Source organism: Ranitomeya imitator, chromosome 2 (genome assembly GCF_032444005.1).
Source record: "Ranitomeya imitator isolate aRanImi1 chromosome 2, aRanImi1.pri, whole genome shotgun sequence".
NCBI lineage: Eukaryota > Metazoa > Chordata > Amphibia > Anura > Dendrobatidae > Ranitomeya > Ranitomeya imitator.
In genome coordinates, this window is record NC_091283.1 from 333526118 (window position 1) to 333544056 (window position 17939).

A 17939-nucleotide genomic window follows, 5' to 3' on the forward strand; every position below is an offset into this window, starting at 1 on the left:
TCTCCAGCGACCAACGATGCCGAAGTCCCCGGGTAACCAGGGTAAACATCACCGCTGTGCTCTGCTTTACGGCCGGCCGGTGCTCACAGTCAGTGCGGGAAGCTGAAGGCGAGGGACGTGACAGACACCGGAATGTAAGTGCAGCGCCCCAGAGACCTGGTTGTTGCAGTATGGCCCCAAGGCGAGTAGCGGTACGTCCGATGGCACTAAAGAGTTCTCCTGACCAGGTATCACCAGAACACATTACACTTCACACTCCGGCCACTAGGGAGAGCAAAAGGCTTTATTTATTGGGCCACTCCTCACACTGGTAAAACTAGGGGCTGGGGAGGAAGTTAGTCAGAAGCTGACTGGGTTGGAACCAGGCAACATCCCGTGGCAGGGGGTGTTGCGGGGAGAAGACACAGGGGGGTCCCTGTCAGGCGTGGGAACCTGGCAGGTGCCTAGCGACAGAACAGAACGTTACGGAACCGCGCCTGCACATCTTGCGGCGGTATCCTAAGAAAGAGACAAGAGGGGAAGAATATTGTGGAACAGTGTAAACGAGATCAGCACAAAGGAGAGCCAGTAAGAGTCGTGCCAAGAGAGGAAGGCAACATCTTACTGAGGCGCGTAGTCGGTGGCCGGATCATCGTAGGAGTAACTGACTTCACGCATTACTTCAAATTCCGCTGGACAGTTGATTATAGGTTGGCTGTCTACCTTCTACACCTACGAAGACATAGGGGGCAACATTGGGAGAGGGGTGTCTCAAGGGTCCCGGAAGACCTCCAAGCCTTCCCGTCAAACGGGTGGCGTCCTAGCCATAACATACCTGGGGGACGTTAGAAACTAGCAACATCTGGAACCAAAGAAAGAGAGAGAGAGAAAGCTGTAGAGAACGAACGAAAGAGAACAGCAGTTGTGAGGACTATTCCGAATGCTCAGCAGGGTAGGACTACAACACACAGGCGCTATTGGTAGGCAACGATTTCCATCTGCGAGGGAAACTCTGGATGTGCCCATCGGACCGGCCGGTCTCTGATAGCCCGGTTGAACGTGCTCTGGACTGAGTGTACTGAAGCCTTCAGTAAAAGGTAAAGAGACTGCAACCCTGTGTCCTCGTTATTGCCTGCACCTCACACCATTTCCATCCACACTACTGGGAAGCCCTGGGGATTTACTTCACCTGTGGGAAGGTATACCATCCGGCTGCTATTCCATCACCCCAGCGGACCCCACAGCAGCGTCGGTCACCCTGACCGAACACCACAGGTGGCATCACAAACCCCTGACAGACTGTACTCTATCACTATCATTGGACGCCCCTTAGCAGGGTCGCGGACCGGGTCTAGCCACCGTGACTGCCTCAGAACCGAACCAGAGAGGCCCGGTACCGAAACGTCGTGGCTGGGGGCGCTCCATAAGTATGTAGTGTTTTTTTTTTTTTACATTTACAATGGTAACCAGGGTAAACATCGGGTTACTAAGCGCGACCCTGCGCTTAGTAACCCGATATTTACCCTGGTTACCAGTGAATACATCGCTGGATCGGCGTCACACACGTCGATTCAGCGATGTCAGCGGGTGATCCAGCGACGAAATAAAGTTCTGGACTTTCAGCTCCAACCAGCGATGTCACAGCAGGATCCTGATCGCTGCTGCGTGTCAAACAACGATATCGCTATCCAGGACGCTGCAACGTCATGGATCGCTATCGTTATCGTTGTAATGTTGCCGAGTGTGACGGTGCCTTAAAATTTTAAGGGTAGGTTAATTTTAGCATTGAGAGATAGAATATCAAGAATAAAATACAGAAAATCACATTGTATAAATTATATCAATTTATTTGCATGTTGCAGTGAGAAATAAGTATTTGATCCCTCTGGCAAACGACTTAATGCTTGGTGGCAAAACCCTTGTTGGCAAGCACAGCCATCAGATGTTTTTTGTAGTTGATGAGGTTTGTGCACAAGTCAGGAGGAATTTTGGTCCACTCGTCTTTGCAGATCATCTCTAAATCATTAAGATTCTGAGGCTGTCACTTGGCAACTCGGAGCTTTAACTCCTTCCATAAGTTTTCTATGGGATTAAGGTCTGGAGAATGGCTAGTAGTGATGAGCGAGTATACTCGTTGCTCGGGGTTTTCCAAGCACGCTCAGGTGTCCTCTGAGTATTTGGGCATGCTCGGAGATTTAGTTTCTGTCGACACAGCTGCTGGACAGCCTGAATACATGTGAGGGATGCCTTTTTGTTAGGGAATCCCCACATGTATTCAGGCTGTCTACCAGCTGCAAATCATGCAGCTGCATCAAAAAGCTAAATCACTGAACACGCCAAAATACTCGGAGGACACCCGATCATCCTCGGCAAAACCCGAGCAATGAGCATACTCACTCATCACTTCTGGCTACGCCACTCCATGACATTAATGTGCTTCTTTGTGAGCCACTCCTTTGTTGCCTTGGTTGTATGCTTTGGGTCATTGTGTTACTGGAAGACCCAGCCACGACCCATTTTTAATGTCCTGGCGGAGGGAAGGAGATTGTCACTCAGGATTTTACAGTACATGGCTCCATCCATTCTCCCATTGATGCAGTGAAGTAGTTCTGTACCCACAGCAGAGAAACATACCCAAAACATAATGTTTCCACCTCCATGCTTGACAGTGGGGACGGTATTCTTTGGGTGATGGGCAGCATTTCCCTTCTTCCAAACATGGCAAGTTGAGTTAATGCCAAAGAGCTCAATTTTTGTCTCATCTGACCACTGCGCCTTCTCCCAATCACTCACAGAATCATCCAGGTGTTCATTGGCAAACTTCAGATAGGCCTGCACATGTGCTTTGGTGAGCAGGGGGACCTTGCGGGCACTGCAGGATTTTAAACCTTTACGGCATAATGTGTTCGCAATGGTTTTCTTGGTGACTGTGGTCCCAGCTGCCTTGAGATCATTAACAAGTTCCCCCCATGTAGTTTTAAGCTGATCTCTCACCTTCCTCATGATCAAGGATAACCCACGAGGTGAGATTTTGTATGGTGCCCCAGATCGATGTCGATTGACAGTCATTTTGTATTTCTTCTATTTTCTTACTATTGCACCAACAATTGTCTCCTTCTCACCCAGTGCCTTACGTATAGTTTTGTAACCATTCCAGCTTTGTGCAGGTCTATGATCTTCTTCCTGACATCCTTATAAAGCTCTTTGGTCTTACCCATGTTGTAGAGGTTAAAGTCTGACTGATGATTTGAGTCTATGGACAGGAGTCTTTTTATAAAGGTGACTATGTAAGACAGCTATCTTTAATGCAGTTAATGGTTGGTAGGGGATCAAATACTTATTTTTCTCATTGCAAGATGCAAATACATTTTTTTAATTTATACAATGTTATTTTCTCGATTTAATTTTTTATCTTCTATCTGTCAATGTTAAAATTAACCTACCCTAAAAAATTTTAGACTGTTCATTAGTGATGAGTGAGTATACTCGTTGCTCGGGTTTTCGAGAGCACTCTCGGGTGGTCTCCGACTGGTCAACAGCATTTTTGGTGCCAAAGATATTTCATCGAATTTAGGGTAACTTTGGGGTGCTGATTCTGAATATGTCATCAGTTTTGCCAGATTGGCTCAAGTTTTTGAGATTTTTGGTATCTTATTTATAGCACTTGTTGGTAAATGCAACGCATCATCTCATTAATTTCTTTGGATTAGTACTTGAACTGAGCAGTTCTCAATATAGTTTTGTGTTAATTAGTGTTCTAAAAGTTTGTTCATAGCTTGATTTTTGCACTAATTTTATGTTGTTGTCTGTTTTCCAGTGAAAAGCATGAACTCATCAAGAAGAAGTTGTCTTAATGATCCAGACTCATTCTGTTACATTTGTGGTGAATACACACTGCCAAAACATAGAAGAAACATAACAGACTTCGTAAAAAAAGTGTATTTTGCCTATTTTGGGGTTATGCTTGGGGACCAAGACAAGTTTTGGGCACCACACATAGTGTGCAAAGCATGTATCGAATTATTACGAAAATGGAGCAAAGGACAAAGAAAAAGCTTCAAATTTGGTGTTCCAATGGTGTGGAGAGAGCAAAAAAATCATCATGATGACTGTTATTTCTGTGCAGTGCAAGTGCAAGGATTCAATAAGCATAAGAAACGAAAATGGGAGTATCCTAACATGGAATCTGCAAGAAGGCCTGTCCCTCATTGTGAAGATGTGCCTGTACCTGTGGTTACCATGTTACCTGACCTTCCCCCACCTGATGATGATGAAGTGTGTATTGGCAGTGTGTATTCACCACAAATGTAACAGAATGAGTCTGGATCGTTAAGACAACTTCTTCTTGATGAGTTCATGCTTTTCACTGGAAAACAGACAACAACATAAAGTTAGTGCAAAAATCAAGCTATGAACAAACTTTTAGAACACTAATTAACACAAAACTATATTGAGAACTGCTCAGTTCAAGTACTAATCCAAAGAAATTAATGAGATGATGCGTCGCATTTACCAACAAGTGCTATAAATAAGATACCAAAAATCTCAAAAACTTGAGCCAATCTGGCAAAACTGATAGCATATTCAGAATCAGCACCCCAAAAATACCCCAAATTCATTAAAATATTTTGGACACCAGAAAAAAAATTTTTTTTTGTTGACCTGTGTTATGTATGACTGCTCGGAGATTTAGTTTTCCTTGCCCCAGCTAGATGATTTGCGGCTACTAGACAGCTTGATTACATGTGGGGATTCCCTAGCAACCAGGCAACCCCCACATGTAATCAAGATGTCTAGCAGCCCTAAATCATCCAGCTGCAGAAAGTAAAACTAAATCTCCGAGCAGTCAAAAATACTCGGAGACCACCTGAGCAATGAGTATACTCACTCATCACTACTGTTCATGTCTTTTGTCAGTGGGCAAACTTAATCAGCAAGGGATCAAATACTTATTTCCCCCACGGTATGAGCATGATGACACTGCCTTACAATTTCAATGGCAAGCACTCAAATGTGTCCTCAGAGTGATAGTAAAAAAAATGTGGATCCAGGCTGAAAAAAAGAGAGAAGAGCTGAAGTCTCCCATTTGCTTGAGCGGATTGATCTCCTTGATAAACAGCATAAACGATCTGCTTCCCTCCAGGTGTACGCAGACCTGCTTAATGCTAGAAAGGAGCTAAGGTAGTTTCATCGATTAAGTACACCCAAATATTGTGGAATTTCAGGGCACCTACTTATGGAAGGAACCAAGTGGAAGCTTCCATTCTTAGTACTAGATATGGGGCCTCCTCGAGAAAATGAGTTAAAATGTCCTACATTAAGGTTAATATATAAGGTGTGGGATGGGGGAAAATATTCTGGGATTGGAAAGTACACAAGCTATACTCCTTTATGGCACAACTATAACTTCCCAGAGCTACAGAAACTAATAGGAGGATAGGGGTAGATGTTTGATATCAGAACTCTTGAGGGATGGATTATTCAAGAGCTTTGAGCAAATAAAGGCAAATTTTTATCCTTCTGCATAGGGTGTTTTATCAATATCTGCAAATGCGTCATGTATCATTAATCCCATAATCCTATTTAAATAGGCGAAAAGCACTTTGATTTGTCAATAAACACAATGTACCAAAATGGTACAAAGTGACTAAAGAAGAAGTGAGATAAATTATTTTTAATTAAATACAAATGTTAAAAATCTGGTTAAAAAGACAGGGAAAGAAAGGAACACTAACCTCCAAGGAATGTCAGGGACTGGTACAGTCAGGTGGAAGGAATTAACAGCATCTGCAATCAAAGGGAGTTTGAAAAATGGTAGCCTGCTTTATAGGATAGAAAAGTCACTGTGTGCCGAGGGACCTAGGCAATGAAGGGGACTATATTAGGTGTAATATCAACATCCCCTTTGTGAAGAAGCTACTCAGCGAAACGGCGCTCGTCGGGCGCAGGGTTGAACACGGTCCCTCATCCCAGACTACATTTCATCTTAGCATTGTAATCCAGGTAACACTTTCCTGACCTTCTTATTCACAGCAATTGATTCATCTTTTCAGTCCAGGACAAATAGAAGAAAAATTGCGGCAGCACTCACCGAAGGTTGCGTGGTCCGAATCCTTTATTGCAGACACTTACAGTACAAGTAGCATGCTGACGGCACGGGGGAGCAGGAAAGATGAGGAGGTGAGCAGGGAAAAGACAACGGCCGTTTCGCGCCGACGGTAGCGCTTCAACGGGTCTCTTAACATTTAACATTTATCTTCATGCGAGCACCGCTGTTGGGAGGATCAGGTTTTTTCCATTATACCACCACGAGGTTACTATAACTGGTAGTATAAGCGGCTGTGCAGCTTTACTTTTTTCTTGGATGTATATGATTCATCTTTTCATTCACGTTGTCATCTCGTTGCTCCCATATGTGGTTTTTGCAAATAGCCGCAGCAGGGATGTTAATATTACACTCCAGTTACCTTCATCGCTAAGGTCTTGCTGACGTATATAGTGACTTATTTATCCCATCCAGCAGGCTTCCATTTGCCAAACTCCCCATTTCGGTTCCCTGGAAAATGCCCATAGGAAAATTGCCCACATGAAAATTGCCCACATGAAAATTGCCCACACGGAAGATCTATGATATTTCAGGTGCAAGGTGAGGATGTTCACATAATATGTGATCAACTTGTGATTTACAGTTGACCTAGTGCAAAACTGCAAAAATGATGATCTGTGGTTTGCAGCAGTCTGTCATTATCAGCAATAGATAGATCTAGTCTGCTCTAATCTCTGATTCTGCCTTACTCCTCCCACCAGCCCAAAACAGCAGCACATGCAGAACCAGCAGCAGTGTGATCCAGAGGAGCCATCACTGCTATCAGTGCTCACAAAAGTATCACTGCTGCTGGCAGAGATAGTTGGTCCTGGAAGCCCAGAAGGCACAGCAGAAAGGTGAGATTCTGTCACTTGTACCACTTTGTGTTCTTGCTGAGAATGTATGATATGCTTTTGCAGTGGAGTCCGATGGGCCCCAGTGCGAAATTTGGCCCTTCCCCCCCACACACACGTTGGTCAGATGTATGGACCCCTGTAGTGTTCTAAATTCTCTAAAGACGTATGAATTGCCCCCCTCCCCCTTCATTATGTCGTAATGTCCCCCATACTGGTATATATGCCCATCATCCTGGTGAATGTCTGCATCCTGGTATATATGTCCTAATGCTGGTATATATGGTCCCCATCCTAGTATGTATGGTCCACATGATCTCCATCCTGGTATTTATGCCCCCTTTCTGGTATATATGTCCCTATCCTGGTTTACATGGTCCCCAATCCTAGTGTATGTGTCCCCGTTCTGACCCTAATGCATAATTAAAAACAAAAACATTCTACTCACCTTTCCTCTGCTCCCACGTCGCCCAGTGTCTTTTGTAGCCACCGCACAGCCCAGCAGCTGACATCGGAGTGCGCGCCATTTCATGCACCGCTCCCTGTGGCTGCACCTCTGATGTCAGCTCACAGCCAACGCGCCGGCAGCACGTATCGCGGTGTACAATGATTGCTTAATAAATTGAAGTTATTATTAGACCTCCTTAATAAACTGTTCTTAATAAACTTGTCGGTAATTTTCTGTGTGGGCAATTTTTGCCGACATTCTTCTGTGCTGCAGAGCATCTCACCTATAATTCTATATTATTTTCCTGCCCTGCAGAGCATCTCACCTATAATTCTATATTATTCTCCTGCCCTGCAGAGCATCTCACCTATAATTCTATATTATTATCCTGCCCTGCAGAGCATCTCACCTATAATCCTATATTATTCTCCTGCCCTGCAGAGCATCTCACCTATAATTCTATAATATTCTCCTGCCCTGCAGAGCATCTCACCTATAATTCTATATTATTCTTCTGCTCTGCAGAGCATCTCACATATACCTGCATACTATCCCCCTGTCCTGCAGAGCATTTAGCCTATAGCTCTATGCTATTCTCTGTTCTGCAGAGCATCTCACCTATAACTCTACTGTTTTCCTGTGAGTATTCATGTCTGTGGGCACTTTTCACATATCATGTGAACACCTTGCACTTGAAATATCATAGATCTGAAACTTTGTGATGCTGCAATTGGCAATTTTCCATGTGGGTAATTTTCCGTGTGGGGAAATTTCCGTGTGGGCAATTTTCCTGTGGGCATTTTTCTGGTCACCCTACTTAATCTCATCACCATTGTTTGCCATATCTTGATGTTGAACTAAAGGACACTGGGTAATTCTAAAAATAGCTTACATGCCTTGGGTATAAAAAGACTCACAGATCACATCATTGGAGCTGAAGTAACCCACAGCCTACATTACAGAAGTCATGGCAGAAACTCTCTTCAGGATCTCAGCTGAGAGTACATCGGGCCTGGCTGCCAGAACACAGGACTGCTCTCAGATATCTCCCTACGCTTGTCGTTACCTCTTCTCTGCGTGTATACCACAGATGGAGAAGCGACCGTGGGAGCTTTGACGTAACATCTGCCATTATCTCGGCGAGTTAGTGGAAGGGTGAGGCCCAGTAATGTGCACCATCTTGGTGTAATTGCTGAGATTGTCCTGCTTGCTATGGTGTGTTGTGGTTCAATAAAGTATTGCCACACTGTTTTACCTTAACCCTGTGTTGTCTGTGTAGTGTATTGCCCACCGGGAGATAGAGCGGGCGTTCGGTGGTATGTGCCCTTGTCCATGCAGTCTTGCTAAAGACAACTGGGCCAGCGGACGAGAGCACCCACTGACCCTGTTCCTCCAGACTCCCATATGGCAATAGTTCAGGAATATTATTCTAGCCAGAAAGTTGTTGGCTCTACATTGGATAGACAATTCTCCCCCAACAATAACAGAACTAAAATCCAGGATAAATATCACTCTGTGCTTGAAAAGGGGAAGCTTATATTAAAGGAATGTTCTAAAGAAATCCATATACATATGGAACAATGGGTAATTACCCGAGGTATTGCTTCAGAAAACCTCAGAAATCCTATACTGGACCGTTTCTCCATTCCCTTACAGTAAACTGGGAATTTATATCCTTATACCCAAGATGTCAGCAGATAATAATTGTCTCAGACCACACAACTGCCCCTTCTTAGATCTATTCTTTTTCTTTTTATTTCCCAATAGGGAAAAACTAATCAGCCAGGAAGTATTCAGATATTCATGTCTGTACAAATGTAAAATTACTATTCCAAAGCCTTTGTCACGATATGGTATGAAATATCATATAAGTAGTTTCTCTTGTCAGCAGGCTGCGGCACTCAGCCAAGAGCTTTCCTTTCCAAGGGATGGGGGAAGAAGAGTTTATTACCTCTAGCTCGGAGAGCAAAGGTATTTACGACCGGCACCCCTGCAGTGGAAAGTGACCGGCTAGAACTGGATTCTAAGTCTCTAGAATCCATGGAAGTTCTTTGTTTTGTTTTTGTAAGATATTCCGCAAACCGTTTACATTAAGAACATGAAAATATACATTCTTAATCTCCCTCGATGGATCTACCCATCACTCTAAACACGGGCTTCTAACTCCATCTGGTAAAGAAGTAGGGATTTCTCTGTAAATATGTATCCCAGATAGGACATATTTGATCTCATTAGAATGCCCACGTTAATCCGAGATGAATGCTGGGTTTGTTATGACTATGACATGTTTTGTAGCGGAGTTATAGAAATTAGATAAAGGTTAGGGAAAAATTAGTTAACTGAAGAGGTAGGAGGGACGAGGTGATCCAACCCCTTTCTGGGATGTTACAGGCTGCAGCTATAACTGTCTGCCCAGATCCCAACAGGGTCTTCTTGTCTTTTTTTCCTGGAGAGCCCTGAGCACGTTCATTGAACTGGGACGTATGGAAACTTCACTAGCCTGGTTGCCTGCAATGCTTTGAACACATGTAAGTGTTATTCTCATGTAATCCTTGTTTTTTTTATAATTACCCTGTACATATTTGCAATTGTCTCATTTGTAACATCTTTGTAAAATATTTTGATAAAACACTGCCTGAAACTTTTGATGGGGTATATTATTTAATACTAGTTTGTTCTCCTGTTCTAAACCGTACCCTAAGTCTCCTGATGGGAATTACGCTACTGTTGTGTTGGGTTAGCTTCGGACCCGTTTAATTGAAGCTAGTGGCAGCTTACCGTGTGCAGGCTTTTGGGTGATGTTGTAGTGACTGCGGCGTTGATAATTATTGTTCCTGCCTGAGTGGGAGTAGTTTATCGCGTCGCTGCAGCGTGCCGAATAGCCAGTACATAGCAGGCAGCCTTTCTGGCGACTAATTACCCAGGGTGCAGTACCTAATCTGACCTGAGAGTAAGGGGGCGCCAGAGAGCTGCAAGTGTTAAGTGGAACTGTAAGCGGGATATACATAAATACCTGCAGTTCGTGGTATAGTGAAGAGCAGTGGGATACCTAAAATAAGCCCCTGCTGTAAACTAAGAGGTCAATAGCCTTGTGTGTGTTTCTTCATCACATTGTGGAGTGGAGGGATAACTAAGACAAGCCCCCCTGCACATGTGATTGCCGTCTGTTGGCCCAAAGTCACCCCGATCCGTGACGTAGGGGTGACTGTCACGGTGTGAATCGTGACAGCCTTGTACTATAGAGCGAAATTGGGATTTATTCATTGTCACCGGTGTTGTATTGTTTACTGTTTTTTCTTCCTTTTTATTGTTTTTCTCACAATATTTGTATAAATAAACATAAATGTTGGTAATTCTTTGTTTTATTTAATAAAAACGATCTGATTGAAAATAGGAAGAAGCTAAAGTCGTTAACCCCTTCATCCCCAGGGCCATTTTCCGTTTTTTGCTCTCCCTCCTTCCCAAAGCCATACGATTTTTATTTTTCTGACAATATGGCCGTGAGGCTTGTTTTTTGCAGGATGAGTTGTACTTTTAAAAGAATCCATTGGTTTTACCATATAATCTACTGGAAAATGGGGAAAAATCACACAAACGTGCTATTTCACAACTTTATATATATCTTACCACGATCACTAAATGCTGAATCTGACGGTGATTCTGATTCTCCAGATAACGAACATGTATCAGGCTTTTTTTATAATGTAAGTGGTGGAAAAAAATGATGCTATTTTCCAAGATCCGTAGCATCTCCAGTTTTCAGGATCTGGGGCTCGGTGAGGGATTATTCTTTGTGCGCCGAGCTGACGCTTTTATTAATACCATGTTGGGACAGATACAAGGTTTTGATCGCTGACAGCTGGCGATGTTTGTAGCAGATGGGCTATGACAACCACAGGAGTCTCCTGCAGACCCCAGGTTGTCATACCAACCAAATGGCGCCTGGTGATAATGTGACAGAGGCGCCAAAGGGCGAAGCTACTGACGCCCTTCCAGAGTGGCCATGTTAAGTGCCTCGGAATTTCACAGCAGCATTTAATATGTTAACAGCTGTGGAGGGATCGCGATTCCATCAGCGGCCGGTGGGGGCACAAAACAGCTGATCAGATCAGTGCCGGAGCCGCATGGAGGCAGGGACAGGACCGATCACGTGTATATATGTCATCAGTCATAAAGATGTTAATGTTATCAATATTTAGTGCAGGAAACGTCCAACCGCAGTTTTACAGCGTGTGTCCGGTGTCAGATCTACAGTGTGATAAAGAGCTGCGGGGTCTGTGAGTGAAACTGGGGGTTTACGGGTGTATACAGCGTACACAGAGGGGTCTGCGACCGAAGCTGGGGGTATACGGGTGTATACAGCGTACACAGAGGGGTCTGTGACCAAAGCTGGGGGTATATGGGTGTATACAGCATACACAGAGGGGTCTGTGACCGAAGCTGGGGGTATATGGGTGTATACAGCGTACACAGGGGGCTCTGTGACCGAAGCTGGGGGTATACGGGTGTATACAGAGTACACAGAGGGGTCTGTGACCGAAGCTGGGGGTATACGGATGTATACAGTGTACACAGAGGGGTCTGTGACTGAACCTGGGAGTAAACAGGTGTACACAGGGGGCTCTGTGACCGAAGCTGGGGGTATACGGGTATATACAGAGTACACAGAGGGGTCTGTGACCGAAGCTGGGGGTATACGGATGTATACAGTGTACACAGAGGGGTCTGTGACTGAACCTGGGAGTAAACAGGTGTACACAGCGTACACAGAGGGGTCTGTGACCAAAGCTGGGGGTATATGGGTGTATAAAGGGTACACAGAGGGGTCTGTGACCGAAGCTGGGGGTATACGGGTGTATACAGTGTACACAGAGGGGTCTGTGACCGAAGCTGGGGGTATACGGGTGTATACAGCGTACACAGAGGGGTCTGTGACCAAAGCTGGGGGTATACGGGTGTATACAGCGTACACAGAGGGGTCTGTGACCGAAGCTGGGGGTATACGGGTGTATACAGTGTACACAGAGGGGTCTGTGACCGAAGCTGGGGGTATACGGGTGTATACAGCGTACACAGAGGGGTCTGTGACCGAAGCTGGGGGTATACGGATGTATACAGTGTACACAGAGGGGTCTGTGACTGAACCTGGGAGTAAACAGGTGTACACAGCGTACACAGAGGGGTCTGCAACCGAAGCTGGGGGTATACGGGTGTATACAGCGTACACAGAGGGGTCTGTGACCGAAGCTGGGGGTATACGGGTGTATACAGCGTACACAGAGGGGTCTGTGACCGAAGCTGGGGGTATACGGATGTATACAGCGTACACAGAGGGGTCTGTGACGAACCTGAGAGTAAACGGGTGTATACAGCATACATAAGGGGGGGTCTGCGACTGAAGCTGGGGGTATACGGGTGTATACAGTGTACACAGAGGGGTCCATACACCTCCCCCCTCATTTCTGCTGATGACTTCGCCTCTTTCTTTAAACAGAAGATCGATACGATCAGAGAAAGCTTTGGCCCACAGCGCCCACTGCCCCTCTTAGCTGCTCAACCCTGCTCCTCCAAAACCAGCTTCTCCACCATGACAGAAGATCAGCTCTCCACCCTCCTGTCAAGATCACACCTCACCACCTGCACGCTTGACCCGCTCCCATCCCACCTCATCCCTAACCTTTCCACGGTCTTCATCCCAACCCTAACACACCTCTTCAACCTCTCACTCACAACAGGTGTCTTTCCCTCATCCTTCAAGCATGCCAAGATCACACCCATCCTCAAAAAGCCCTCCCTCGACCCATCCTCTGTGTCTAGCTATCGCCCAATATCTCTTCTCCCTTATGCCTCCAAATTGCTGGAGCAACATGTCCATCTTGAACTGTCCTCCCACTTCTCCTCCTGCTCACTCTTTGATCGGTTACAATCAGGCTTCCGTTCCCATCACTCAACTGAAACTGCCCTAACTAAAGTCACCAATGACCTACTAACTGCCAGGAGCAAGCGACACTACTCTGTCCTCCTTCTCCTGGACTTGTCTTCTGCCTTTGACACTGTAGACCACTCCCTTTTGCTACAAATCCTCTCATCCCTTGGCATCACAGACTTGGCCCTTTCCTGGATCTCGTCATATCTGACAGACCGAACATTCAGTGTCTCCCTCCCCCACACCACCTCCTCACTTCGCCCCTTGTCAGTCGGTGTTCCTCAAGGCTCTGTTCTAGGACCCCTACTCTTCTCCATCTACACTTTCGGCCTGGGACAGCTCATAGAATCCCACGGTATGCAGTACCATCTCTACGCTGACGACACGCAGATCTACCTCTCCGGACCTGACCTCTCCTCCTTGCTTACCAAAATCCCGCACTGTCTGTCTGCCATTTCAGCCTTCTTTTCTGCTCGCTTTCTACAACTGAACATGGACAAAACAGAATTCATCATCTTTCCCCCATCTCACTCTACCCCTCCACCAGACCTATCCATCAATGTCAATGGCTGCTCACTATCCCCAGTCCCACACGCCCGGTGCCTCGGGGTGATCCTCGACTCTGCCCTCTCTTTCAAGCCACATATCCAAGCCCTTGCCTCCTCCTGTCGTCTCAAACTCAAAAATATTTCCCGGATCCGTGCTTTCCTTGACCGCAACACTGCAAAAACGCTAGTGCATGCCCTTATCATCTCCCGCCTCGACTACTGCAACCTCCTACTCTCTGGACTCCCCTCTAGCACTCTGGCACCACTCCAATCCATCCTACACTCTGCTGCCCGACTAATCCACCTGTCCCCCCGCTATTCCCCAGCCTCTCCCCTGTGTCAAGCCCTTCACTGGCTTCCTATCGCCCAGAGACTCCAGTTCAAAACCCTCACACTGACATACAAAGCCATCCACAACCTGTCTCCTCCATACATCTGTGACATGGTCTCCCGGTACCTACCTACACGCGACCTCCGATCCTCCCAAGACCTCCTTCTCTACTCCCCTCTCATCTCTTCTTCCCATAACCGCATCCAAGACTTCTCCCGTGCTTCCCCCATACTCTGGAACTCTCTACCCCAACACATCAGACTCTCGCCTAACATAGAAACCTTCAAAAAGAACCTGAAGACCCACCTCTTCCGACAAGCCTACAGCCTGCAGTGATCCTCAACCTACTGAACAGCCGCGCAACCTGCCCTACCCTCTCCTAGTGTATCCTCACCCACCCCCTGCAGACTGTGAGCCCTCGCGGGCAGGGTCCTCCCTCCTTATGTACTCGTGTGCCTTGTTATCTGCTCATGTTTAATGTATTTGTCTATATTTGCCCCGTATTCACATGTAAAGCGCCATGGAATAAATGGCGCTATAAAAATGTATAATAATAATAATAATAATAATATACACACGCTCCGCTCCGTACACAAACAACTCCACTCCGTACACCCGGTACACACACGGCTCCGCTCCGTACACCTCGTACACACGCGGCTCCACTCCCTACCACTCGTACACACTCGGCTCTGCTCGGTTCACCTCGTACACACATGGCTCTGTTCCGTACACATTGTACACATGCGGCTCCACTCCCTACCACTCGTACGCACGTGGCTCCGCACACCTCGCACACACACGGCTTCACTCCGTACACACACGGCTCCGCTCCGTACACCTCGTACACACGCGGCTCTGCTCTGTACACACATGGCTCTGCTCCGTACACATGCGGCTCTGCTTCGTACACCTCGTACACATGCGGCTCTGCTTCGTACACCTCGTACACCTCTGCTCCGTACACACGCGGCTCTGCTCCGTACACCTCATACACATGCGGCTCCACTCCCTACCACTCGTACACATGCGGCTCCGCACACCTCGCACACACACGGCTCCACTCCGTACACCTTGTACACACGCGGCTCCACTCCCTACAACTCGTACACACACGGCTCTGCTCCGATCACCTCGTACACACACAGCTCTGCTCCGATCACCTCGTACACACACGGCTCTGCTCCGTACACCTCGTACACACACGGCTCCGCTCCCTACCACTCGTACACATGCGGCTCCGCTCCGTACACCTCGTACACACACGGCTCTGCTCCATCCACACTGTAAACCCCTCCTGACCCCACACATAAACTTCCCCTCATCCAGCACCATGACAACAGCACAGCAAAGTCATGTGACCCTTGACTCCTCCCCTCAACTGACCTCATCACGGGTCCTGTCCAGGCTGTCCTCAGTACGCACAGAGCAGCTGTGTATGTGGAGTGCATCTCTGAAGGTCAGTCTGATTATTCTTGCACATAGCGCTACTTTCCCCACTTTTCTCCCTCCAGTCCCTTCACTATAAAGCCTGGGCCTCATTATACAGCTGTACAGGAGTCTAGTGGAGGCTTTTTAGCCATTTCTCAGACTGTAGCTCCTGGGAACAGGCCCTCGCTCCAGTCCCTTCACTATAAAGCCTGGGCCTCATTATACAGCTGTACAGGGGCATAGTGGAGGCTTTTTAGCCATTTCTCAGACTGTAGCTCCTGGGAACAGGCCCTCGCTCCAGTCCCTTCACTATAAAGCCTGGGCCTCATTATACAGCTGTACAGGGGTCTAGTGGAGGCTTTTTAGCCATTTCTCAGACTGTAGCTCCTGGGAACAGGCCCTCGCTCCAGTCCCTTCACTATAAAGCCTGGGCCTCATTATACAGCTGTACAGGGGTCTAGTGGAGGCTTTTTAGCCATTTCTCAGACTGTAGCTCCTGGGAACAGGCCCTCGCTCCAGTCCCCTCACTATAAAGCCTGGGCCTCATTATACAGCTGTACAGTGGTCTAGTGGAGGCTTTTTAGCCATTTCTCAGACTGTAGCTCCTGGGAACAGGCCCTCGCTCCAGTCCCCTCACTATAAAGCCTGGGCCTCATTATACAGCTGTACAGTGGTCTAGTGGAGGCTTTTTAGCCATTTCTCAGACTGTAGCTCCTGGGAACAGGCCCTCGCTCCAGTCCCTTCACTATAAAGCCTGGGCCTCATTATACAGCTGTACAGGAGCCTAGTGGAGGCTTTTTAGCCATTTCTCAGACTGTAGCTCCTGGGAACAGGCCCTCGCTCCAGTCCCCTCACTATAAAGCCTGGGCCTCATTATACAGCTGTACAGTGGTCTAGTGGAGGCTTTTTAGCTATTTCTCAGACTGTAGCTCCTGGGAACAGGCCCTCGCTCCAGTCCCTTCACTATAAAGCCTGGGCCTCATTATACAGCTGTACAGTGGTCTAGTGGAGGCTTTTTAGCTATTTCTCAGACTGTAGCTCCTGGGAACAGGCCCTCGCTCCAGTCCCTTCACTATAAAGCCTGGGCCTCATTATACAGCTGTACAGGGGCCTAGTGGAGGCTTTTTAGCCATTTCTCAGACTGTAGCTCCTGGGAACAGGCCCTCGCTCCAGTCCCTTCACTATAAAGCCTGGGCCTCATTATACAGCTGTACAGGAGCCTAGTGGAGGCTTTTTAGCCATTTCTCAGACTGTAGCTCCTGAGAACAGGCCCTCGCTCCAGTCCCCTCACTATAAAGCCTGGGCCTCATTATACAGCTGTACAGTGGTCTAGTGGAGGCTTTTTAGCTATTTCTCAGACTGTAGCTCCTGGGAACAGGCACTCGCTCCAGTCCCTTCACTATAAAGCCTGGGCCTCATTATGCAGCTGTACAGGGGCCTAGTGGAGGCTTTTTAGCCATTTCTCAGACTGTAGCTCCTGGGAACAGGCCCTCGCTCCAGTCCCTTCACTGTAAAGCCTGGGCCTCATTATACAGCTGTACAGGAGCCTAGTGGAGGCTTTTTAGCCATTTCTCAGTCTGTAGCTCCTGGGAACAAGCCCTCGCTCCAGTCCCTTCACTATAAAGCCTGGGCCTCATTATACAGCTGTACAGGGGCCTAGTGGAGGCTTTTTAGCCATTTCTCAGACTATAGCTCCTGGGAACAGGCCCTCGCTCCAGTCCCTTCACTATAAAGCCTGGACCTCATTATACAGCTGTACAGGAGTCTAGTGGAGGCTTTTTAGCCATTTCTCAGACTGTAGCTCCTGGGAACAGGCCCTCACTCCAGTCCCCTCACTATAAAGCCTGGGCCTCATTATACAGCTGTACAGTGGTCTAGTGGAGGCTTTTTAGCCATTTCTCAGACTGTAGCTCCTGGGAACAGGCCCTCGCTCCAGTCCCTTCACTATAAAGCCTGGGCCTCATTATACAGCTGTACAGGGGCATAGTGGAGGCTTTTTAGCCATTTCTCAGACTGTAGCTCCTGGGAACAGACCCTCGCTCCAGTCCCCTCACTATAAAGCCTGGGCCTCATTATACAGCTGTACAGTGGTCTAGTGGAGGCTTTTTAGCTATTTCTCAGACTGTAGCTCCTGGGAACAGGCCCTCGCTCCAGTCCCTTCACTATAAAGCCTGGGCCTCATTATACAGCTGTACAGGGGCCTAGTGGAGGCTTTTTAGCCATTTCTCAGACTGTAGCTCCTGGGAACAGGCCCTCGCTCCAGTCCCTTCACTATAAAGCCTGGGCCTCATTATACAGCTGTACAGGAGCCTAGTGGAGGCTTTTTAGCCATTTCTC

At 47.2% G+C, this 17939-nt stretch overlaps 1 protein-coding gene across 2 annotated transcripts in view; it reads left to right on the forward strand.

Moving 5' to 3' along the window:
* The first annotated feature begins 15566 nt into the window (after positions 1-15566).
* Positions 15567-17939, forward strand: part of LOC138663600 (oocyte zinc finger protein XlCOF22-like) — a 107335-nt gene continuing 104962 nt past the window's right edge. Inside the window, exon 1 of one of the 2 annotated variants that reach the window (XM_069749862.1) lies at positions 15567-15630. In XM_069749862.1, the coding sequence (XP_069605963.1) occupies positions 15610-15630 (21 nt within the window). In that variant the 5' untranslated portion in view covers positions 15567-15609. The remainder of the gene's footprint in view (positions 15631-17939) is intronic. The other variant, XM_069749863.1, reaches the window with a different exon arrangement.